At 40.5% G+C, this 25,022-nt stretch overlaps 1 protein-coding gene across 2 annotated transcripts in view; it reads left to right on the top strand.

Moving 5' to 3' along the window:
• RFTN1 (raftlin, lipid raft linker 1) overlaps window positions 1–20,855 on the top strand; it is a 102,017-nt gene extending 81,162 nt beyond the window's left edge. For both annotated transcript variants that reach the window (XM_075493105.1, XM_075493104.1), the window contains exons 7-10: window positions 2,556–2,671; window positions 13,426–13,529; window positions 14,966–15,047; window positions 18,534–20,855. In XM_075493105.1, the coding sequence (XP_075349220.1) occupies window positions 2,556–2,671; window positions 13,426–13,529; window positions 14,966–15,047; window positions 18,534–18,971 (740 nt within the window). In that variant the 3' untranslated portion in view covers window positions 18,972–20,855. The remainder of the gene's footprint in view (window positions 1–2,555; window positions 2,672–13,425; window positions 13,530–14,965; window positions 15,048–18,533) is intronic.
• Window positions 20,856–25,022: the final 4,167 nt, after the last annotated feature.

The raw sequence follows: 25,022 nt of genomic DNA, 5'->3' as shown, positions 1-25,022 counted from the left end.
TCAACAGTAATCACTGTACATCCAACAAGGAAGCGTAGTCAAGTTTAGCTGCTGCCTGTAGGGTCTCACAAGCTCAGCTATTAGTTTCTAAAACATTACATATGTGCCATAATGTTCACATATGTGGAAGCTGTGAACTGCATGAGTGGAATGCGCAGCAGAGTGAAACAGAAAGGATGATTTACGAATGAGTGTAAAGACACGCATGCTGATTGTGTTTTGATTGCTTATTAATTAGCTGGCAAATGCATGGGGCGAGCTCAAGCTGCAGTTGTGCCAACAGTGTGACACTGAATTTCATTAAGAGAATTCATGATACAGGAGCAGTACACCGGCGCTGTATAAAGCTTCCTGGCAAGACCTGGGTGTCTGTGTCTAGTAGGGATCTATGGGTTTCTGCTTTCAGCCTTAGGTGCTCTCCTGTCATCCCTGCTTTGAAAAATTAAAGGGTTATTTATACATTATGCATCCTAAAATAGATTTGGGTATGGGTTTGGGTGTTGGAACATGATATATTGCACAGAAGTTGAGTTGGTTCCCGCTTTGAAATGTAGGATCTAACGAAGTGCCATTTCTGAATGAAATACGATAATTAAATCTTGTACCCATTTGTATGTGGCAAACTTGTTCTCCCTATGTTTTCTAACCTGTAACCCAGCTACTTAGTGATCTGGCCTGTTATTTCACAACAAAAATGTCTATTCTCCTCACTAGGATGAGAAATCTATCTAGATGACAGGAGTACTGCTTTGTAGTCTAGCTCATCCTCCTTGGAGCAATGTGTAATACTGGCTTGCTGTAGTGGTGAGGAGTCTTCATCTCTCTGTTCAAAACAGAGTTACAGGAAACCTGCCTGGGGAGACAGTCAGTGTGAAAGCAGACAGTGTATTTTTCTACTTCTTTGAGTTTCCCAACAGAATCCCAAGGAGAGTCCCTAGTAAGTGGTTTACAACTTTTTTTCCTTCACAGCCACGCTAAAGAAAAATATGCTGTGTTAGTTTAGATAAAAGTATTTTCATCTGCTCACTTAGAACTTAATGACTTGATTGAAACTGCAGCAAGAGAGAGTAGTAGACTGTGCAAATAGAAGCAAACGGGTGTGCAAATGCTTGACACCTGCAGCAACAGTCTTGCTACAGTGTGTTTGTAGACATAAGCCTCCAACTGTAGGAATCTGGTTTGTTGTGGGCTTTGCCCACAACAAATTTATTATTTCCAGCTAATAAATTGAATTTAGATCCTATAATGACATTGGAAGATGTTGACTGAGATTGTGTCTGCAAGAGGTAAGAAGCCTCTTAATCCTCTTCACAGCCTCCTTTGTGAAAATTCGTTCTGAGTTTGATACATGTTTCCCTTGGAGGCAGCGATGCCTTCCTGCTGGCATTTCTTGACCTTGTAACATCCTCCAGGGAAAGCAGGAGGACCTGATGAAACAGCTAAGCAGACTTATCCAGAAGACTCTCTTGCCAGTTCAGGAATCTGTCAGTTTGGCATGTGTGGTTGCATTTCAAAAACATATATCATACCAGTGCAAGGAATGTAGTTTTCCTAAAAATGTAAAGAAACTATCATGCAAAATACAACACTTGGGAAGGGGATGAGCAAGGACTTTATAATTGGTCATACGGGGTAAATGTATTAGGTAAACTAGAAAGACTGAAAAACACGCTTTGTGACAATATGAGAGGAGTTTTCTGGGTTCATAAAGAGTACAGTACTGCTTATTTACAGTTTTTCTAAATACTATTGCTTCATCATTTAGCTTATTGTAACAAAGAAAGGTAAGTAATTTTTTTTCAGTTATTCTGATTCTGTTCTGTCATGGAGCTGACAAAACTTGAGTTCTTGTGTATGGTGGTGATTGCTGATTATGGAGTATACGGCTAAGTTGAAGGAGAAAGTGCTGCTCAAGTAACTTTAATAGTATGTGTTGTCTGAAAAAAGGCTGAACGTGCTGGGAATGCAAATGAGAATGGGGAGCCACTAAACCAGATGGTCAAAAAGCCTTCATAAATTGATTAAATAGTTATGAATGTATCTTTTCTTTCACACTTTTCAGATATGCCAGATCATCCTTAGTCCTTGTAGATCACTGTAACTGCAACGGCTGATCCATATGTAGGGTTCTGACTTGTGTGAATGAATGCATATAGTCATTAATATCAGTGTACCTTCAAAAGCCCTTGAAAAATTGACATAATACATGGTCTTTAGCCCCCAAAGCATGTGTATAACTTCAGGTAGGTGAGCAGTACTGCTGAACTGAGGACTGAATTAATTTTGCCTGCTCAAAATGGGAGAGCTGTGTTTTTTGAGGACAAACTCTGGAATAACAGAGTGGACAGTGAGGTTTGCTATTAGAGAGTAGGATTGCTCTTAAAAACTGCTAGAGATATTAGTTTCATTAATTTAATAGAGCTGGACTATTAGAGGAAGGTGTATGTACTTTTTAATTAACATTCTTGGAAGAATTTGTTATTAATAAATTCAAATGCCTCACTACACATGGGGTGTCTTCCATAAAGCTTACAGATAACCCTGTGTTTTCACAGATTCTTTACATGGGACAACAGATGGAGTATTTCTCTTTGAAGATGTTGCTGTGGAAGACAGTAAAACCATGCAGGGCTATGATGCAATTGTTGTAGAGCAGTGGACTGTCCTGAAGGTATGTGTGCAGTTTTTCTTTGATTTTTTCATAAATCAAAACACTCCAAGACTGTGAGGCAGACTCTCACATATGATCTGTGCTTCAACAATACCAGACAGGCAACTGAGGTAAAGGGACGCAACATAACAGTTAACGCTAGTTAATCACACTCTAGGTTTGTATGATGCACTTTTGATTTTGATAATATCTGTGCTTTATTGGGGGGGAGGAAATGTGAGTGATGGTGAGCAATGAAAACTCAGGGCTATCTGTCCCAAAAATACAGATGTCTGCTAGATTAACTGTAAAGAGGATCTCCATTGGTTGTCAGGGCAACATGATCACGCAAGTCACTGTAGCATCGCAGTTCTAAAGAAGGCAGACCTTTAGGTAGGCTTAACTGCAGTAGGAATGCACAGATAACTGCATTTGCTTCTGTCTGACCTCCTTCATATGCTGAAATAACTGTATATTCTGGATAGATCCCTATAAACAAACCACATGCATCATAGATTGGCTTTTTACTGGTCCGAGTGCACACTCAGATCAGTAGAAACACTGTTTAGATCAGATCAGTAAGTACTGACCTTCCACAGCAAATTTGATACACAGGTATTTGAAAAGCTGGGCTTAAAATTCTTTGTGACTTGAAGCAAAAAGATCATGGGGGAAAAGAAGATACCGTTGCGTAACTCTTAGAAGTTTTGCTTGTTTGTTTTATTTGATTACTCTAGTCTGCCAGAAATAGATGTTATGTATCTATAAAGTCAATGCCTGATCTTTTTGCTTGGAATATATTGTAAATGGTGTAAAATCCTAAGAAAGACAAACAAGGCACACACATGCCAAAAGGATGGATTAAGGGAAAATGGGACAGATGCTTGACTAAATGTGTAAAATTCCAGGAGACTAGGATTAAGAGTTTGGTTATTAGATGATGACTTCGTAGTGTAGCAAGAAATGGCCGTATAATAATGGCTAGAAACTTCTTGAAGAACAGTATAGTGCATTAATGGCAGCTTTTCTTGTGCTAATGTGTATCTGAACAAACGATTCCTGTATTACATTTAATGTTATTCCAGTTATTACAGACTCGACTGTAAGTTCTTGTTCATTTTTAGGGTCAAATTGTGGTGTTGCCACTCAGGAGCAAGGTTTTGGGATAATGACAGATGGTTCCATGAGTGCATTAGGTCAGTGCTGATCAAGAAGTCAAATGTTAAGAAGCTTTAATGTTAACCATATGTTAAAAACTGCTAGGAAAGGAATAGAGGGTGAAACAGCAAGTATATACTACTACATACTACTGTATAAGACGTGGTTTGACAGCACCTTCTTTCAGAAGGTTATGTTAGCACTGTAAATATTCAGAGGAGAGCAGTGAGGATGGTCAATGATACAGACAGCTTCCATGTTAGGAAGACTTTACATGGTGGGTCCTTTCAGCCTGGAAAAGAGAAGAGTTTCAGGGAATGGAATAGATAGAGGTCTCCTAAATCATGGGAGGCAAGTAAATAGGGATTGACTGTTTGCCATCTCTTCCAGTATAAGAACTAAGGGTTGTCAAATGGCACTGGTCGGGGCCAGGTGCAAAACAAATAATTCAGGTAATTCTTTATGCAGCAGGCAACAGATCTGTGGAACTCCTTTCTGGAGAATGCTGTGGGTTCAACAAGTTTAGATGGGTTCAGGTGGAAGCAATGGTTTTTTTTCCTCTACCTTATCTATCTCTGTGTTTATACAAGCATTTTAATTCAGATCAGGAGTGCGTTTTTGAAGTGAACCCCCTGATCCTCCCCACTTAATATGCCTCACCTCACTTCACAGAATGGTCTCATATTGCACAAACTGGATTCCTTTCAGCAGAAACTAAACCAGACGTGTTCAGAGGAAGTACACAAAATATTTGGGGCAGGTATCCTGCATGCTTGCCCTGATATGTATTACTCTTCCTTAGCTGTCACTTATAGCCCTGTTGGAGACAGCTTTCTGAGTTAAATGGATTCTTGCTCTGAACCAGTTTGGCTCTTAGACAACCAGTGAAAGGTTCTCTGTCTCAGTAGGATATTGCAACAAAGTTATGCATAATGGCCCCTACGCACCTCTTGGTTTGCTCTGTGTGGACACAAGAAAGTTTGTCTCAAGCTACATGACAAGGACAGCATCTGGTAATGGGGATCCTGTGATGGCAGAGTGCTGACCAAAACACTAGGACACAACAGAAGAGTATCTTCCAGAAGGGCCCCTTGAAGCGTTAGAGCCCTGGTAGGTGGAGTATCATTTGCCTTCAATTCTAGCGATTCCATGCTGGAGACACAGCTGGTCAACAGATAAAGGAATCAACCTCCCAGTGCCATCCGGTGTGTCAAGAGATGCCGAGTGCTGCACACCATGTCTGTGTGAGGCTTAACATGGAGAATCTCATGTTCCAGACATAAGATTGGTATGTGTAATTTCAGAAACTGACTGATAGCATATACACGGCTTGTCAGTATGATCAGCTTATTCTCTGCTGTAATTTAAAATGTGGGTGCTGGGTGTTCCCTGGCAATTTTGCTCTTCTGAGATCAAGTGCCCCTCATTTGGGGACATTATGAACGTGTTAACCACCAACCTGAAAGTGGAAGAATATGGAGAAGAAAAAGCCTGCTGAAGGAAGGAGGTTGAAGCCTTGGGGAACTCTTGCAAAGGTCTTAACCCATTCAGAGGATGCGCAGAGCTGACCACCTCTGTTTTCTTCTCCTGACATTTAAATAACTGCCTGGATATTTCATGCTTCATGCTTTCTGAGACATAATAGGTGTAGGTAGGTAAAGTCATCAAATGAATTAAAGAAATACTGGAAGCCAGGGGATCTGTAGGCGCTGGCCCAGTGTTGTACCCAGAAGACCAAGTTGCCTCTCTGTTAAACCCTGTCGGAATTCACCTTTATTTACCATAAACATGGAATAATGCAGTGGCAGAGGAAGGGACTGTAAAATGGGGGATGTAGATGGAGGGAGACAGAGTTCAATAGTGATAGAAGATGCCCCAAAGCCAGTAAAGGCTTTATTTCTGTTGTGAGTACTTCAAAATATAATTATAACAGAGATAATTATGGAGCAGTGGAATGGCTCATTAATGTAGACTTTCTTATTTTTTTAATATAGGTTCAGCTCTGATCTAGGTTAACCTTTTCCATTTGTCGTTTTCATTTGTACCAAGGCAGTGGAAGAAGCCCTGATGGGCAGCATGACATAAATGTGTATAATGGATCCTTATTTTAAATTTGTATCAGATTTGATTATCTGGGTGAGCTATGGACTTGTTCAGATGTGGTCTGAACTGAATGTAAATTTATTGTGCAGTATCCCAGGAGCACAAGAAGAAACAAACAAAAGAATCCCAGCCACAACAAAAGAAAGCTGTTTTAAAAAGGAAGGCATGTAGCATGTATTGATGCCCTTAGTAATAAAAAGAGAACCTTTCTAAATGAAAAGGTAAAGTTCTGCTGTTTAACCATAAAGGCAAAAGAGAGGGGTTAGCACACCTCTTAGCAGAGAAAGCGCTACCTTTTTAATTGCTAAGGCTAATAGAGAAAACAAGCTGAACAGTGTGATGCACTCGCGATGTGTGTAAAATGTCAGTTTGTAGAGGATGTAAAGCTCGCAGCTGTCACAGTATGTGGTCCCGCCAAGCAGCAGACAGGATGTAATAGCTCTGAATAATTTAACTCTTTCTTCTCAAAGTAGAGCTGTGGCATCCTCTGCAAATGACCACAGGTCTAATGACAAAATGCTGCTCTCATCCCTATCACTTTAACTCTAAAAATGTCAGGGCACATTATTTCCACCGCAGCCTCTGAGATCTAGCACTGAAACTTGTTTGATGGTTTTAATTCTGCTTGTATAGGCAAATGTGGGTAGACAGATCTGATTAATCAGAGCCTGCGTGATTTCCCTCTCCCCAGTTCTAATCTGTCACCATCTCTTCGCCATTACCCAAGACAAAATAACTAATGCTGTCTTTAAGTTGAGTGCTATAACATTTATTTTAGATTTCTGCATTGTTCTGCTTCTGAAGCCTTGTTCATTCTGAAAATATTGTCCTTAATTTACAGGTATTTTCTCATTGAAAATCTTCAGCTAGTGATTCATCACTTTTTAATTTTCTGCTATATCATATCTGTGGTGTACTGACATGAATTAAAATCTCAAATGCATCATGGTGTTGCCATTTCCCTGGCAGAACTCAATGGGGTCAGTGTCCACTGTAGACATGGTAAACCTTTTAAAGTGCAACATATCAAAAGATTTAAAAAATTATCTCTGCTGAGCCTAGGTTGCAAGTTGCTTTAATGTAAGCCTTGAAACAAATTCCCTGGAAATGAGGACTTGATTTGTCTGTAAATCTGATTTGGGTCATATGTCCGTTAAGCTATGTTCTGCTGTCTCTAGCCATGGGAGAAAGGCATGACCAGCTCAGCAAAGGAGCTGATGGCGATGGGCGTGAAATGCAGTTGTGCGCGTGACCCTCTTTACCACCCAAAGGACATATATGTTGCCTGGGCATAGTATTTCAGCATTTTGCCCCTTGTTGCTTTTCAGGAAAAGCTGAACAAAAACCTTCAGGAGCCTGTTATCTTCAACAAGTTTTTATAGTTCTTGTTTTTTTCTTTTATGTAAGATACGAAAGCAGCATATATAGTATATATTTGTCTACTGAACTCAGTAGACATATGCTCTATATAGGATTAAAATGCACAGGCTAACCTTTATTTGGTTTTGTTGATAAATTTAGTAATAAAATCTAGCAATATGAATTTGGAACTTTCCTGATACTTGCAGTATTGAACGTCTAACAAAGTGAACACTTCTTCCATGTGAGTAAAGGGCACTTGAACTAAACAGGCAGAAAAGCACAGGATTTAAAACAGTCTGAAAAAAAAAAAATCACTTTCTATCTGTCATGGTTTGCTTAGGTTTGTGACAAGATCAGAGATAACAATTAGTTCTCTGCTCACCCATACAATCTTTCAGGAAAAAGTGAGCGTACCAGGTCTGAACTTTCCACTTAAGAACAAGCTGAGGAAAAGTATTTCAGTCCTCTTTTATACTTTCTAAAAAACCACACAGGGCACAAGTCATGTTTCTTGTCCCCAGCAGGTCACCTTTAACCATGCAGTAGTGCCCTGGCTGATGCACCTCTTTGACCCTGTGCTGCTGCCAGGCAGGTTTGGGAGGGGCCTCAGCATGTTGAGGCACACAGGAAGCAGGTAGTGGGACCCCGTAAATCGCATACGCAGCCTGCACATAAGTGAAGGGCAGTGCCAACGTTTGCTCTCCTGCCGCCTGAACCAGTGGTAGTAGAGGGCCTGTGCTTCAGCTGCGTTTCTCGTGTGGAAATAGATTATTAGTTCCACAATGGTGGTGTGGTACACAAAGCCTTTTTGCAAAAGCCAAATTTTGTTCAAGGATAAATTATAACCAAAAGGAAGTTATGCTCAGGAAGCTGCATGGAGATGATTAAGCTGTGTGTGGTAAGGCACCCTGTAGTATACAAGTTCTCATGTAGTTTTTCTATGTTGGGTTTTTTCCCAAAAACAGTTGATATGGACAAACAGTAAAATCAGCGCTCACCTTAAGGCACAGTGCACAAGTGTTGCAGGAATTGTGAAACTAAAAATGCCAGAGTTATTTAAGAAAACGTACTGATGGATTGCTAGATCACATCTATTTCTTGTGCTCAATGTGGAGTTGTCCTATCACATGCACGTTGCCTGTGCAATAGTAAGTTTAACCCATTTCCTAAGATGCTTCCATGCTGCTTTTGTGGAGAACCCTCCGTGTCAACATGTTCACCTTGTGGAGCTTTTGCTACCTATCCTCTGCTTCTATAAATGCAAAATTTTGTTGCTATGCAAATGTGCTTCTGTGTTACAGGTGCAGCAATATCAGGAGCACTCAAACGTTTTTGTTAGTTTATACATATGCTAGAAAGTAGGGTTTGTATCTGCAGAAGTCACTGAGAGAATTGGGCTTTGTGGGCACAGGAGGGTTTTTTGGTTGTTTTTTTATTTTATCCTAGACGTGGAGACAGATGTGAATGCTACTCAGCAGCCTATGTGTGTATTGAAATTGTGACTGGATACATCTGAATCGCAGAAAAACTGTCTGAACAGGATGCTACCCCGTATAGTGTTGCAGCCTTATTATGTTCTCAAAAATATTTCACAGTGCATGAATTCACATATATTAAGTAATCATAAATAACTCTAAATTACATATGCCCAGAATAACGAGCAAAAAGCCTGTCTGTGGATTTATTTATTACTTTTTTTTTTAATTAACTTTCCACTAAGGTCCCAATTTGGCAGCTAGTCTGTGTCGGTCAGTGACCCATCTGCTGCCAAAAGCCTCTGGTGGTTTGTAAGGGTGCAGGAGCCGTCCCACACCCCTCTGCTATACAGCTAATGGATGCGTAACAAGTGTCTGCTAGCAAGGTGCTGTAGTGTATTACACACAGAAATTTAGGAGCAGCTCCATACTAGAGGAGCATGGTCCAACTTTTATTGCTGAAACACTTGTGAAACTTCTCTTCTGCTTCCAATAAATGTTTTTAATGGGTCGATAATGTTATATTATTAGCACAAATCACCTTTTGGAAGATGTCTGAAAAGGAAAAAGGCAAATAATTCACAAATTTAGAGCTTGGATTTAGTCTCCTTGTCAGCTGCATTACAGCAAACATAAAACATTTGCAGCATGCTTTTACTGGGTCATTCTCAGGCAGCCCATATATTTAATTTCTCTCATTTTCTTTTCCCTCTTTTCTATGACAGTGCAAGTCCTGCCTTCGCCACTTCCTCTTCCTCCCTTCAGTGCCCTAGGAGAAAGCTCTGGCTTTGGCAGTGGTGGGGACTGGTAACCAGCCCTGGCTGGGGCTGCACGTTGCCGCCCTCGTGGACTCTCCCCTCTATTTTTTGTAAGGAGCTGGGTTTGAACACACTGCCCCTTTTCCCCCACAAACACTAGGTTACACTTCCAAAGCGACTTGTGTTTTTTACTTCCTGTGCTCTTTGCCATCTGTCTGTAGGTCTTAGTATGCAGTCTGTTAGGATTTGCCAATAAAGGTTTTATAAAGATTTATTTAATGGGATTTTCAATCTTCCACTCTTTAATCCATGTTGGAAAAAAATATTAAATAGTGACAATCCATAGCTGTCTTGTGACTAAATCACATTCACTTAACCCAGGAAAGAATGATTTCTAAAGAACTTCTTTCTGTCTCACAAGAGCTTAGTAGTTGTCTTGTTTATTATCTTGCTGTGGTTAAAATTGCCACAGTAGGGGGGAAAAGGAAAAGAAAAATTGTTAGTGCAGTTGTTTGTGTGGCTTGCCCTAGATATTATCGTTATCATTTTTTAATATCTTTTTTTTCTAATAAGCAGAAGCAACTGTGAAAGGAGAAAATGCTGAAAACAAACAGTACAACTATAAATAAAACAAATTCTTTTTATGTGATGCAAGTCAAGGGAAAAACCTAGCTCAATATGCTCTGGCTTCTTGACACTCAAGGTGTGATCAGAGATTACTTATCATCCACAGGAGAGTGGGAAGCAAGTTAATTAAAATTTTCCACCCTTTCACTGAATGAAATGTCTCCCAGTTTGAGACGCATTATCTGAACACTTCTTTTTCAGCAGAGCTCTGGCATGTACTTTCTACTTCTGCTGGTGTTCAATTCCAATATTTGCTAGCTAGAAAGAGCATTGCAGTTTCATCTTATGGAACTGTATGTTTGAAATTTTATTTCCATTGTCTCAAATAATAGTAGATAAAAAAATTTTAATTATTAAATATAAAATGAATACAAGATGACTTTTCCTCTGCACCCGTCCCCCAGTGTATTGTTTGTTTAGAAGCATTTTTGCTTTGGAAAGCATTTACTATGACACCAATTAAAGGTCTGTATAACCGTGACTCCTGCTGGCACACAAATTCCAGTCGTGGGATAGGATTACAACCGATGATTCAGGAGGGGGAGGGAGAAATAATTTCTTGTGCTCTTAAAGAAAGCTTCAATTACCTGTATTTGCAAGTAAGGAGCTTGAAGCCTATATGAATTACACCTGTTTATTCAGGAGTGACTCCTTTCTCTTGTCTATCATCTTCAAATGCAGCCAATTATTAAGAGTAGTTTATTCCCCCAGGGACCTGGGGAAGAGGTGCGGTGTCTGACTCCAGCGAAGCATTGTGCAGAGTCAGAGAGAGCTTGTTAAAGAGCATGTGGAGCATGAAGGAGGTGGGCACCTCTGCATAATGTATACATTTCCTTCCTCCAAACAGCCTAACATGCAGATTGTGGTGTTAGGTACCACGACATATGAAAAATAAGAGGTCACCTTTTTGTAAGAGTTGTACAGCACTCTTTCAACAGAGTTTTTTACATTTCCAGATTTTTTTTTAAATTTTTCTTTAAGCTTAACTGACTTTAATCTTAAATTTAATTTCTGATAACTTTACACTTTTGAATGTGTTTTACCTGCTCTTCTCCCTTCTGCCCATTGGGATTGTGAAATACAACATCATCTGCTGCAGATGATGCTTAATCCTGACAAGTCAGACAGGTCCAAAGCCAGCCGTGTCTCGCCACTCAGAGCCTGCAGGGACAGTGGGCTGTGGCAGGAGTGATGGCACATCCCTGAAACAATTTGGCTTCTGCAGCAGCCAGATGAGCTCTGCATGGTATTGATGTCCTTCCTCATTGCTGTAACCTCCCTCTGATTTTTGACGTTTGTTGCACATCCTGATGGTAGAAGGTTCTCCGTGCTAATTGCCAACCTTAGGCAATGAATTCAAAATAGAAATCCTCTTTGCAACATAAGACGTTGCTTGAGGCACAAGCAAGGTCTGCTGTGCCAGTCTTTCCTGACCTGCTAGTCTTCCCCCCTCTAAATGAGTGAGCTGCTTCTGGTTTTTCCTCTACAAACACTGTTTGATGGAGGGAATGTTTTGGTCAGATCCTTTTATGTGTTCTTCCAGGCGCCTCATGGCAGGCTTTTGATGGTGGATGCTCTGACCTTATTCTCAACGCTCATGTTGCATATTTTCATCTTTATTTTTGGAAGGCGTTGTTGACCAATCTCATAAATCTCAGTGTGTTATTCATCTGTTTCCCTGAGGCATCTAGATACGTCATTTTGTTTGCGTTACCCTTGGACACTGTATTTTAGGAACTGGAAAGAGGGTGGAAATATCCGTCTTACAGTGGGTATAAAGAGTGGGAAGGGCAAGGAGGCAAATGGGAGTCTGAGGAGACTAACTCTGCCACAGTCACAGCTGTATGAACACTTCAAACGCCACATGGTATTGCTCCCCTCTTGCACGGCACCTCTTTCTTTCCTGGATTAGCAGTTCTGGTCTGTACATGGTGATGTTGTAAAGTAGTTGTATCTCTGTAAGTCCCTGAAAGCCTCTGCACAGAAATCAGAATTTTCATTAGCAGAGTGTTTTCTTGCCTGCACTTTCTGGGGTAGAGTTTTCAATCTCCTTTTAAAGCAGGAGTGATACAGCTTCTTCAGCTATTTGCATTTGTAGTCATGATCAGGTTTTTAATAGGTATAGTCAGGCATTCATCCAGTTATGAAGATATGAAGTGACCTAAATTATATTTGTTAGAAGAAAGGAATAGCTGAAATTGGAAGTCACTAAAATACCTTGAAATAACTACAGCAGGATTTGGATTAGTTCTGATCAAATGACTATTTTATTACTACAGAACAAATGGATTTTTTTGGAGCTGCAAAACTATTGTGCCTTACCCCAGTGTTGAGAATTGGCAGTTAGAACTCCTTGCATGCACATGAAACCACTGTAAGTGCCTGAGCTTTTTGGCAAATATAACTATTATTCCAAAGGAATATAGCTATATTTGTAGAGACTAGTAGTTACCATTTGCCTGCTTTGTGTTTATTAAAATTAAAAACTAGTAAATATGCTCTTGCATCTATTTGTTAAATTACTGGAAGTCTTGGCAATTAGACACCTCACTGGAGCAATCTTTGTTGAAACCACCAGTGGTTCTTTCTGTGGGAATTACAGGGTTTGCCATCTAGTAGAAAGAGAATGAGCAAGGCTCCGCTGGATAGATCTGCGGCTGGAGCTCGACTTCTGCACTGAAAAGCAACATTTTTGTTCTCGCCCACAGATTTCCTGAGTCAAAATAACAAGGAAGTGATGTGTGTTTGTGGGTGATAAAAGGAATAGACCTGTACTTAGGTTTTATTTTTGTTGTTGTTGGCTATTTTGCTTTTGATCCATCATGGTAGAGTAACCCTACTGATTTCAGTACAGATCCTCAGGATTTACTCTAGCCTAGACAAGAGCAGAATCTGAGCAAAGCAATGTTGTAATTTTTTAATGACTTTAATATCTTTTTGCTTGGGAGGAAGATAATTGATAAAATACAATTAATTTGTCCTGTTCAGATCTGGAGTAATCTAAAGCTAGATGGATGACTCAGGCAGTGTAAAAACAAGATCACAGATGTTTACCATTTGAAACAAACGCATTTAACAGTTTGGGATGTACAGGCGATTGGTCCTGTGTCTCGTATTTTCGAATGTTTTCCTTCCTGCCTAGCTGAACATACAGAATGACCCACTTCCATACAAAATCCCTTTCTCCCTCCCAGAAAACCCACACGTGTATTTTTTCTTGGGTTTTTTTTTTGTGTCAAACTGAATGTCGCACTCCAAGTGATGCTGCTAACTGTTGATTTTTCTTTCCTAGGGAGTTGAAGTGCAGACAGATTACGTTCCGCTGCTGAATTCCCTTGCCATGTATGGCTGGCAGCTGACATGCGTGCTTCCTACTCCAATTGTGAAGACAAACAGGTAGGGAGGGGGTGGGCGCTGCCTTTCAGCCAGGGAAGTTGCTGTATGAGCACCACAGTCTGTACAAGCAATTCTCTGTGCAGTTAGTGTGGATTTCCTTGTATGCACGCAGTAGCTGTCCTTGCAAACCCTGCTGTAGCTGTTCTCTGGGTTTCACATCACAGTTTCTGAGCATCACATCATGTTTCTGAGCATCACAAGCCGCGTGGGGCAGCAAGCATGTGTCTGGCAGGCAAAATACTGCAAGGTGGCAGTGTGGTTTCTGCATGAATTTTCTGGGTATTGTCTCTGCCTCTCTGTAAACTTGATTGTAAAATTCCTGCTCTGCATCTCCCAGTAACTCCTCTTGGAGCAAAGACAAAATGTGCGATAACGTTTGGAGTGAGATGTTGCCTATTTGAAGAAAAGTCATTTTATTCTTAATCGATGTCTGTCTAATGGTGCTGATATACACAGCCTAGTTGAGCAGAACCATGTGAGATTGGTGTATCATTACTCTAGTAGCCTTGTTTGCATATAGAATCACTCTGTGGTCTACTTTGCTATTATTAATATTCTGAGTTTTTAAATATAAAAGCAAGTCACTTAAAAATACTCTTCATAACTGTGCTGAAAAACAATCATCCCATTTGTTAATCATGAAGATGGCGCTTTCTGAATTTTCACTGGTCAGGAATATATTTTTATATATATACCAATATAATCAGTCATGATTTTTTATCTTAAAAGAGTAAAAATATGCCCAGTTCTTTATGAGATCTAGATGAAGACTACTCCTACACATAAAAACCTAAAAAGTAAAGGCCATCTGTGCTGGGGGAAAAACGGTATTTAAGTTTTTCATATATGTTTAAATATAGGAATGAATAGAAAATCACAATTATGATTTGTAAGCCCTGTCTCTTAAAGGTATATATGGTTTTCTTTCTCTTCTAGCTTTCTGTATCCCATTTATAACTTCAGTAACACAGGTCAGTTTGACAGTGCAGAAGGGCACCCACCCAATCTAACTGCTGGTGGCATTTAGTTGTGCCTCCTGCCATGTTGCAGACCCAGCCCCATTCCAGATCGGTGGCCCGGGAGGGAGAGAGGGAGCACTCCAGTGTTGCTGAGCCGCTGCTACACACAGGCACCAGGGTGCTTGGGTTTCTTGCTTTTTGTTTCAAATGATTTATTCCGTGTTTACCCATTAATGCTAAAACATTCAGCAAAAGTATGCCACAGGCTGACAGGCTCTATCAGGCTGAGCGGTTGCTCTTTTTCCCCCCCAAATACCAGGCTGCTCAAAGACACTGGGGACAGGCAATGTTTAGGTCATTCTTCATTTTGTTGTTCTTTGACCTGCAGAAATAAATGACTGAGATGGATTTTCGCTTTGAATGATGCTGGATGTGAATTTAATTCATTCTCAGGAGTGTGCATTTGTTTCTTTTCAGGGAGGGGAATTTATCTACAAAGCAAATTGTATTTCTTCAGAGACCTTCTTTGCCCCAGAAGGCAAAGAAGAAAGAATCTAAGGTAAATAACCTTGAGTTCCTGGTTTCTTTGGTTTTTTTGTTGGAGGTATTTTAATATTGTAATTCATTTCCCATAGCAGTAAATATGGCCTATTCAACGTTTCTGTGCTACAGTAGCAAGACAGAAGGAATTGAACTGTTCAAATGAGAGAAACAAAAAATGCTCAAATTATGTGAAAGCTCTTATGTTTCATTCTCTGTTGAACTCATGGCAGCAGAGATGTAGATTTCTCTTTACAGCTGGGCCATATACCTCCATACGTGACCTAAAATTCTCTGCCCATGTTCACTGCCTGCAAGGTGGAACCAATACTGTTTTCTCTCTCCCATTGCCTGTCTTTTCTATTTAAATTGTTCTCTCTTTCTTGCTACGTGTTTTGATAGAGCCTAGTACTTTTGTCTCACTCATTGCCTGTCTCTTCTATTTAAATTGCTCTCTGTTTCTTGCTATGTGTTTTGATAGAGCCTAGCACAATGTAGGCCTGATCTTGGCTGGTGTTTCTATCTATTGTGTGAATGTTAATGAATTCTGCTAGAATTTAACCAAAAAAAGCCCCCTGAATCCAGCTAAATTATCCAAGAACGTAGCTGACAGCTAATGATGTACATATGTGGATACGCATATGTATTCCCATTTCCATTTTTAAATGTGTAGTTGTGGGAATCCCTGCCCAAACCTGTTATGCTGTATAGCTGAGAGGGAAATTACAAGGACTGGAAACTGGGAAAGTGCTGACCTTCCTATAGTACTCAAATTTGCCTTGCTCTTTCAGTATGCAGCGGGATCAGAAAAGCCAGTGGAGTATGGAAAGGATCTCTGAAACCACATAATGAAGAGGTTGCTAATTAATACAGTCTCATTTTTATTCTAGCTTCATGCACTTACGTGAGTGCTGGCTAGCCAAATGTCACCTGAAGGAGTGGTGCACTTGAGGCCCTGCAGAAGCTGAGCTAGAGTAGGAGATTGGAAATGCTAAGCAGAGCTGAGCACTAGGAGCATCTTACCCAGCGTTTTGGATAACTACAGATAGTTTTCATCTATAAACCCCTCATTGGTTTGGAGCCAGGTTCTGTGAAAGTCGTCTTTTAGATACAGTGGAGACCAGGAGAGTGTTTGAACTGACTGAAGTAGGAGAGAACTGCGGGGAGCACGACTGTGATTTAGGATTTACCCTCTCTCATTAGCAAAGCTGGAGCCCAGAGTATTCTGTGAACGTGTTACAAAGCCCATCTTTCTTGTTTTTTCTCTTTGTTTTCAGGTCCCAAAGGGATCTTGGGATGAGGGTTGGAGTGCCTGTATCTGGTCATTCTTTTCCTACCACTGTGTGTGGTTTTAATGGAAAGGGTGGGAACCTATAAGCAATTGTATGACTTCAAATAGAGATATTAGTGGGATACTGATTTCTTGTTTTATAATAACAAGTGCATACCATCCAGATGACTCAAAACTTTGTTTAAATTTTTTCATTTGGGGATATAAAAACTTATTTGAAAATGTCTGGTTGACAAAACAAAGGATTTACTTGTTGGCAGTATTAAATACACAGACATATTTGAGGGCAAAAATTAATACAGCATATTTTCATATCAAAGGTCAGGGAAAAATGGGGTACGTTGATTATAGTTATATAAAGAAATGTAAGACCAGTTCAACGTCTGTAAGTGGTTGCTGTGAGTCACTTCAAAGATGCCAAACAAGGCATTTGATTAAGTTGCTGAAAATTCTGCACATACAACGTCATAGGCTCTCAGGGTTTTTTTAACTTGTGATACGGCATGTCTAAAATGTTTCTAGATAACCCCTCAGGGGAGGGAAATAGGGTGATAAGATTAAAAGGACATTGCAGTGTTGGAACCTGATCCATCCTATCTCTGCACACCAACCAACTGCTGTTCAGTTTAGCCAGAGGAACAGAAAAGGAAACATGCAAGGAGTCGTACAACTTATTTTTCTCTTCAGTAAGACAGAAGTACTCTTATTAGTGCAGTATTCAGTCAGTGATGAGGTAATCGTGTTCATTCACTTTATACAAAAGTGATGCTTATTTCAGCAGAAACCGGCTGTATGCATTTTTGTGAAATATAGTATAAATACCTGATTAAATGTACGTACATCTGCATGTAACGCACAGAGTCTCCTACAGTTTCATCTTTATCACATTTAGGGCCCTGATCTTACCTTCCATCAAAGAGAGCTTTGAGTTAAAGGGGAGCTGTGGGTGCCCAGCACTTCTGCAAATCAAGAGGAAAATATTCAGGTGTCTAAATTTTAAACAGCTGAGCTCTAGAACTGAGATGTTATCTTTCCTCTTTCTCTAAATTGTAATGATATTTAAATGACAGATAGCTTCCTCTAAGTAAAACTAAGAAGAATCTTGTGAAAGCCAATTTCTTTTTTTTTTTTTCCTTTTCTTTTTACATTAATTTCTGGCTAGCAGAAGGAAAGAGCATTGCTCCATCTTTGTAATCTAATAAACTTAATAGGTTTTGAATGGCTTTTTGATTAAGGAATAAATAGCTAGATCAAAAATTTATGAACACGACTCCTTCTTTTGACCAACTGTGGCACAGACCTGATTGCACTGGAAAAAATGGCTTTTGGACCACAGCTGAATTTGCTGAATGTCCTGATGAGATTATTTATGCCATCCAAACATCGCCTCCTAACCCATCCCTGAGTTTCCATCAGCGTGGACACTGCTGACGAAATGGTTGTGCGCATTCGCGTGTACTTAGCAAACTTGTGTAGGATGGCTCAGCAGTGGCTTGGAACGTGGTCTGGCTTTCCTTGGGAAGGTCCATTTATTTTTTGACAAATGAAGCAGATATATTACTGGCATATATGTCAGACTTTATATATGTTATACCTGTCGAGTCAGTATTTTGAGATACTGCTAGTTTCCCCCCCCCCCCTTTTTTTTTTTTTAATAGTAGTTAAAACAGTTCTTCTGAAATGGCGGCTGTGGTAAGTCTTGTGGCCAGTGCTGCAAGAGGCAGCCTCATGCTTTCTTATCAAAAAACATTCATACAAATGGTTTGGAATATTTTACTGTTTGGGTATAGTCTTGGGTGTCGTGTTAGTTCTGCTGCTAACCTGGTGAAAAACACTGGAATAATGCCATAGGATTGCTTCCTCCGTCTGCACTTGTGCAGCTTTGCATATTCCTGCTTTGCACATAGTGCAGGTTGGCTGCCAGGATGCTGTAGGCCTACATAGCCTGTGGAGAGGAACCTACCAAGCATGTGAAACAGCAGAAGCAGAATGCATCGCAGTCTCTTTTCTCTCTGTGATAGATATACATGTGTAGTCACAAATGATCTTAAGCCGTCTGCTTTAGCCCTGCAATTTTTTTAAATCTTAGGTCTTTTTTGGTCAAACTAGTCTTTGAATTAAAACTAAATAATAAAAACATTTCTACTCAGGAAAGTAAATGTCCATGTGAGATTGTCTCTAATGGTCTTTAACATTTGGATCTCTTATTTGTAGTTTCACTGGAGGTTCTCCAAAGAAGACATGCACAACAGACAAACGAAGAAATCCACAAAGGCTAAATTAAGTACTAGGGAGAAGCAAATGGCAGAGGAGAAGCAGGAATTTGAAGTCACGGAGAACACAAGAAACTTGGAAGCACAAATCTCAACAGCAGCCAAGCCTGATCCAGAGCAGCAGCTGGATGATGTCATAGACTTGGGAGATGAGGTAGCTGGGACCAACGACAGAGGTACGCATCACGACGGGGCGTCAGAAGAAACATGTCCTGCCAGTTACGATACTGATGACAATGACGCGCAGGTCTGCCTCAGCCAGGGTACGCCTGGCTGCTGTGCGGATCAGGTAACAGAGGGGGGAGGCTGTGCTCCAGCATCGGACAGCTGCAATGGCAGCGATGGGGCAGGGCTGGACGTGGACTGCTCCTGTGAATAAGACCTACGCTTCCAGAACCCTGTGAGTTGCTGATACTTTGCCAAGACAAAAGAACAGATTTTGCTAATCGCCATCGCTAACTCCATTGCTCAGCTCAGCATTTCTTTGGCATTGTACTTAACTTTGCTCCTTAGCACACCAATATCTTGATGTTTTAAGTAACTACAGGGCCCGGGCTTTTTAACCCACAGAAATTAATTGCAAAATTCCGTCCACTTTACGGAGTGGGAAATGCCCTACGCTATCTCCTAGAGCTACACTTTAAATTAAGAAGTAGGGACAGAAAACATACTTGGGTTTTTCCGTGACTGACCGTAGCAAACCAGGTTTGTATCTAGGTCGGCAAATGTTCCACTTCGTCAGATTTTATTCTCTAATACTTTCTTGTCCACGTATCTTTGCTGGAGAAGTTATTGTGCCATATGTTATTTTGTCATTAAGCTTTGTAGTGTCATGAAAATGGTATTTGGGCTTAAACAGGCTGAAATTGGATGGCTGTTACCTGTATTTATCTCAAATAGCATACTTACGGAGGATATTCTCTTCTGAATTTTGTTAACTCTTGCAGATCTTTAAGCAATAAGCAAATTGTATTCTCTTTGCCAGTCAACAGTTCCTCAATAGTTGTGGGGGTTTCAGAAGAAAAACAGGGAAAAAAAAGCAGGTAAAATGTATGTCTTTCAGTGGCTGTCTTCACTGAAATTGGAATTAGATGTTACCTCCTGACCCTTCCAGCTGATTTTGCACCACTTCCTCACTCTTATAAAATACGTTGCGGGAAAGAACTGAAATTGTACACAAATAGGAGGGGTCGGCGGCCAACAAATGTCACTAAATGACCTTACAAAATGCAAATACCTTAATAGAGGGGTTTTTTTATACAAGTAACCATATTTTGGGAATGATACCTAATGGAATTCTGTAAAATTACCAACATTTTTATGTTTGGAGCTACATTAAAATATTTACAAGTGAATGTACATGTGTAATACAGTTTCTGTGCCAATGTTCTCCAAGTACTTCAGTGTTCTTAAAAATGTAGGAAGTAGTTGCTTCTCTCTTCTTAACCGCCTTCATCCCTATTTAGAAGTGGTCAAGTAATCTGGTAACAAGGTGAGAAATACATTCTAAATTCCCCTGATTTTTGTTTTTCTAAAGCAAGAGCTCCGTAAGTGATTTGCTGTTTTTTCCCTTGACTGATTTGTGCCTGATAATTTTCCTTCGTCTTCAAATCAAAATGCTGTACAAAGAACTATGTTCTGTATCAAATGTGCACCTAGAGTGGTTCAAAAGCATCTTCCATGCCTAACCATGATACAGTTGGCAGAACATTGCAGAGAAGGGAAAAATCATACCACTTTGAATATTCATCTAACTGGGACAATGGCACTCAAGTTTAAACCATTCAATTTCACACACACAAAGCACGGTGGTATTTTTTTCGTTGATTAAAGAGTTTTTTATTTTGAATTCAGTGGTTTAACCACAGGACTATAAGTAACTTCAATTTCTGGTGGTATTTTTCAATTACTTCATTCTGTTTCTTGAAATTAGACTGAAGTTCCAATAGCCTGAAAAATCTATTATTTCAATTGTTCTACTTAAATACGAGGTCTCTGCTCTGTACAGTTTTAAGTACCTGTTTGCAAATTTTATTAGCGTAAGATCCTTCGACTGATGGTTTCTATTTCAAGGACTAGCTTTGCATTAATCTTGTTTAAAAATGTACTGTATTTAATAAACATTTTACTAGTAGAAAGTGTTGCAGTAGAAAGAACTCTCCAAATACTTTTGAATAGAAAGCATTTATTGGATTGCAATTTTACCTTGTTTAACTGGATCCCAACTGCTTACAAAACTAAAGAAAAATAAAGGTCATGAGGAGATTTCTTCTTTGTGGTACTTGCACAACTGCCAATAATTTGTCCCCAAAAGGAGGAAGTCGGGGTCTCTAAGTGGTGATGAAGGGAAGCTCCTTACTACTGAGTTAGCAGTAGTTACTAGCGCTAGAGAACTGCTACTTCGTTTTCCATCACCAGCCTGACAGAGCATGTAAGGGTCTATGAGGAAGTGGCACTTGTTTAAGCGAAAGCTTGGTTTAAAACTTTGTTCCTGTAAATGCCGCAGCAGCTTACGGTTGGGGCGATTCGAAGAGAACTTTCATGTTTAAAAAGGGCAAACGGTTTTGGTTTTATAGTCACATAATCAATTCCGACTTGTGACTTTGAATTACTCCGAGTTAGTTCAGCTGCCTGGAGTTGTGTGCGTGCTTCCACCGTGCCCCTGTCTCAAGTAAACTGAGAGAACTTAAATCACCTCGTAGTCGGATGATACAGATGGGATGAGGGCTGGGGAGGACAGGCTTGGGGTACAGCAGCGAGGCTCCGCAGCTGTTACGTGTGTTGTGTATCTCAGCTGCATTTGCCATTTTGGGCTTGAAAAAGCAAGACCACCAGAGTGGCCAAGGAAACCAAAGCAAGCAGTTGTCACCTTATCTGAAGCCTGAATGGAGAAGAGAAAGGGCTAGGCCAGAGCTTAACTCCTGTATCTGAAAACCTGACCAACATGGGGAAATACGCCAACAGTGGAGTGACTGTATGTGGCAGAAGCTGAAAGGGGAGTTTGGCTGCAGAGGTACGGCCTCTGTCTCTCCCCAGAGAAGCCACAGTTACTCTGAGCCCCCAGCAGAAGTTGGAGAGAGCAGCCAGGCCCTTTCCTTTCCCATGGAGAGCTGCCATTTTAAGCCCAACCTATTTTTTTTTTCCCAAACCAGACAGAATCTCCCAGTAAGGATGCAAGCTAATCCTACTATGCCTCTCTTGTAAGGGGAGGAGACACCCGTGAATATTGCCTGTACACCTAGGGAAGGAGCCGATGGTTTGTGCTACCACCTGTTACCGATGCGGGCTGGTGACAATGAAGCACGACAGCACATGCAGGTGGCACTTTGGTGTATTTTAACATGAACATGTCCTTGTTAGACCAACAAAACTCAGGTGTGTACATCAGTCCCAAGAGTCTGCTCTCTTTGAGGGAGGAGCACGTGGGCTGCTCTGTCTGTACACATGCTGGTGTTTAGAGCAGGTGGTCATCTGAACAAGACAACAGTCATTAAATGGGATGAGTTCAAAGGAGAAGATCTAGCTCAGACAAGTAAGGAAATGTCAACGGCTGAATGAAGATGGCAAAGAGGAGTGGCTGAATTAAATGAAGGACGGAAGAGGGGTTTTGTATTGAAAGAAACAGCGGGGGCAGGAGTAGAGGAGTAGAACTAAGATGGGTATAGGAAGTCCAAAATGTTGAAGCATCATAATGAAAATAGTTTATGTAGAGTTTAGGAGGGGTTTAATGCACAAACGATTTGACTGGCACTTCATCTTGCATAATTTCTTTGATTATTGGATCTGTGCACTTGAAAACAGTATAATTGAAATAGCTCAAAGTAGCTTTAACATATGCATGGAAATGAAGCTAAGTACTAAACAATGTACTTTTTTTTTTTTTTTTTCCTAATTTGGCTCCTCTGTCGGCCTCAGTTTCTGAGGTGAGCAGAGGAAGGGCTCTGCATTTGGATACCCTGCTTGTTCTTTGTAGTTGCCGTGACTGTACACTTGCCTCAGGGAGCCAATTACAGGGCAGAAATAAAGCACGATCAGCTTTTCATGCAGGAATTTCATCCTCCCACAACTGAAGCGTATAAGAAGAGCAGATACTAATTTCTTGCTGATAAATGCTTCTCAAAAGTATGAGGAATGCTGGCTAACAATACCAACGCACCTATGAATTAAGAGTTGTAGATGCAGTTCATATGTCTCCAAGGCTGTTAGTGGAGATGTGCTTCTGGCTTTAAAAGGTGATCCTTGCAAAAGCCTCCATCAGCAGAAAGGTGCCTGTGGTGCTGAGTGCGGCAGCTGACTCTCATCAGCACCTTACCTATACACTGAAGGGGGAAAAAAAGGCTTTTCAATTTAAGTGCTTTCTGTTATTCACTCTAAAAGCACCCTACTAACTAAAATGATGTAACGATAACTGAATAGCCACTCTTTTCCAGTTAATTAATGCAAATCCTATAGGAATACTTAATATTCATTGTACCAGATGAGCACACAGAAAACTGGTAAAATACATGTCACAGGAAGAAGAAAAAGATTCAGTCTAGTAAGGCTGTGTAATACCTGGTAACCCACAAACCATCTCACTAAGTTTAAATATAAATGTAGAGATGGACACGCAGCTCACTTCTCAGATTTTGTTGCAAAAAAAAAAAAAAAAGTTACCATCAGTCTACTTTTTCTCCTTAAGTTGCTCCTTAGCTGATGACACAAATAGAAGAGGAATAAACATTTTCTAAGATTACCTGTTATGATTCGACGATGTGATGAGAATGTTTCTCCAACTCAGTAGCTGCTGAACAGCAGGGGTTGTGCTCTGTTCCCGCCAGGGTAGGCTAATATCACATTTATTTGATTATTTGTAGAGCGTATGCTTATATAGGTTAATTTTCCTGGGGTTTTTTTCCCCTTCACTTGTGGTGGAGTCACATCCAATAATAGACTTCAAGGTGAAACTGATGTTTCAGTACAAGACCACTAAACTCTAGAAAGAAGAGACTTCCAGAAGATTCTTAAGTGTCAACAGGGAAAGGCTATGGAGGATGGGGATGTTAACAACTTTCCTGGCTTCCCGGCTCAGAAATGGCATTTATTACCATTACATGTGTTACGAAATGAAGGTGTCCTTGCGCCCTTGGCAGGATAACTGTTCAAGGTACAGAAGAACTTCTTGTTAAGGGCACCTGAGGTTACTGCGATTTGGGGGTGGGGGTGTATGAAATCTTTTTTTCCTCCATCTTTTCGTGCAGAGTTTTCTGTGTTTAAAACTACTCTTTAGGCGGGTGAGCCCATACACTGAGAGATGCATCTTTGCCCCACAGCGCTCAATGTGAGTATAACAGGGGATGACAGAAAGAGGTTAGAGGGAAAGAGGATGATTACAGAAGGAAAGGGTTTTGAAATGCCTTTTGTTAAATGGACAATTTGGTGCAAGTCTGAGGAGTGGTTTGTGAAAGAGATGTCATTTGGGCCGAAGAAAGCATGTGCATTAAGGGAAAAAAAGGGTAAACCAGTTTCTAATCCACTTAATGATTTAAAAGTCATAAGGAAAACAACATTCAAAGCTTCTCAGAATCTTTTTATCATCACACTGTTAAAACATGCAGGAGCCTACTGCATGGTTTTTGTTTTAGGGCACCGGTGCTTCCCGATGGCAATTGATTGCACGTTTCTAGAAAAAAAAAACCCCTTCTTCCTTCAAGCATCAAGCTCCGACACGTCAATTGCGATCTTTGTGAACACAAAACCCCCTTGGTTTTATTTTTTGTGACAAGCACGCTGGCCTATTTACATTCTAGAGTGAACAAACAAGGAACCATTCCTTGAAATAGGGGTACGCAGAAAGAATCTTCCTCTCATTTCAGTAGGTGGGAATGTGATGAGACACCCCCTCTGGGTCTGCAGTGACTGCTGAGGGGGCGAGTAATTTCAGATGGTGTATAGTGCCGCATGGTATAGACGCACAAGCCTAAGTGGATGAGGCTGCAGGCACCAGACAATGAAAACTTACGCTTTAAGGTCCATCGTTCACCTCTTCCTGATCCAAAATACAGCCCGTTTCCTTATGTTCTGTGTGTTCCGAGTACAGTAAGGATGGATTTTTCTCTTTGAAGCTCAGTTTGCTGAAAAGCTCTAAGATTATTTTGGTTAGTTGTTCAATCAACTTCTGCAACAGCTACGGTAGTATTCTTGTGCCGCACTCAAAGCAAGGGCTTCGAGTTTCCTAGTTAGACTGGCTCACTGGTTTTTGATGAGGTGAACGTGGGTGTGGCAGTAGGATCCTACAAGCTGTAAAACATACCAGAGACTGATAAAAAGGTTAAGACTAGAGGCTAAACTCAGCATACTGAAGCTGAAATGATTTCTTGGGAGAGAACTACAGCTGGGCTGGAGGCCTTTTTATCCAAGCACTGGGACGTAAGCCTTGAAAAGCTCAGTG

This window comes from Mycteria americana, chromosome 2, assembly GCF_035582795.1.
Source record: "Mycteria americana isolate JAX WOST 10 ecotype Jacksonville Zoo and Gardens chromosome 2, USCA_MyAme_1.0, whole genome shotgun sequence".
NCBI lineage: Eukaryota > Metazoa > Chordata > Aves > Ciconiiformes > Ciconiidae > Mycteria > Mycteria americana.
The sequence above is the reverse complement of the archived record's forward strand: the minus strand, read 5'-3'. Positions and strand labels throughout refer to the sequence as shown.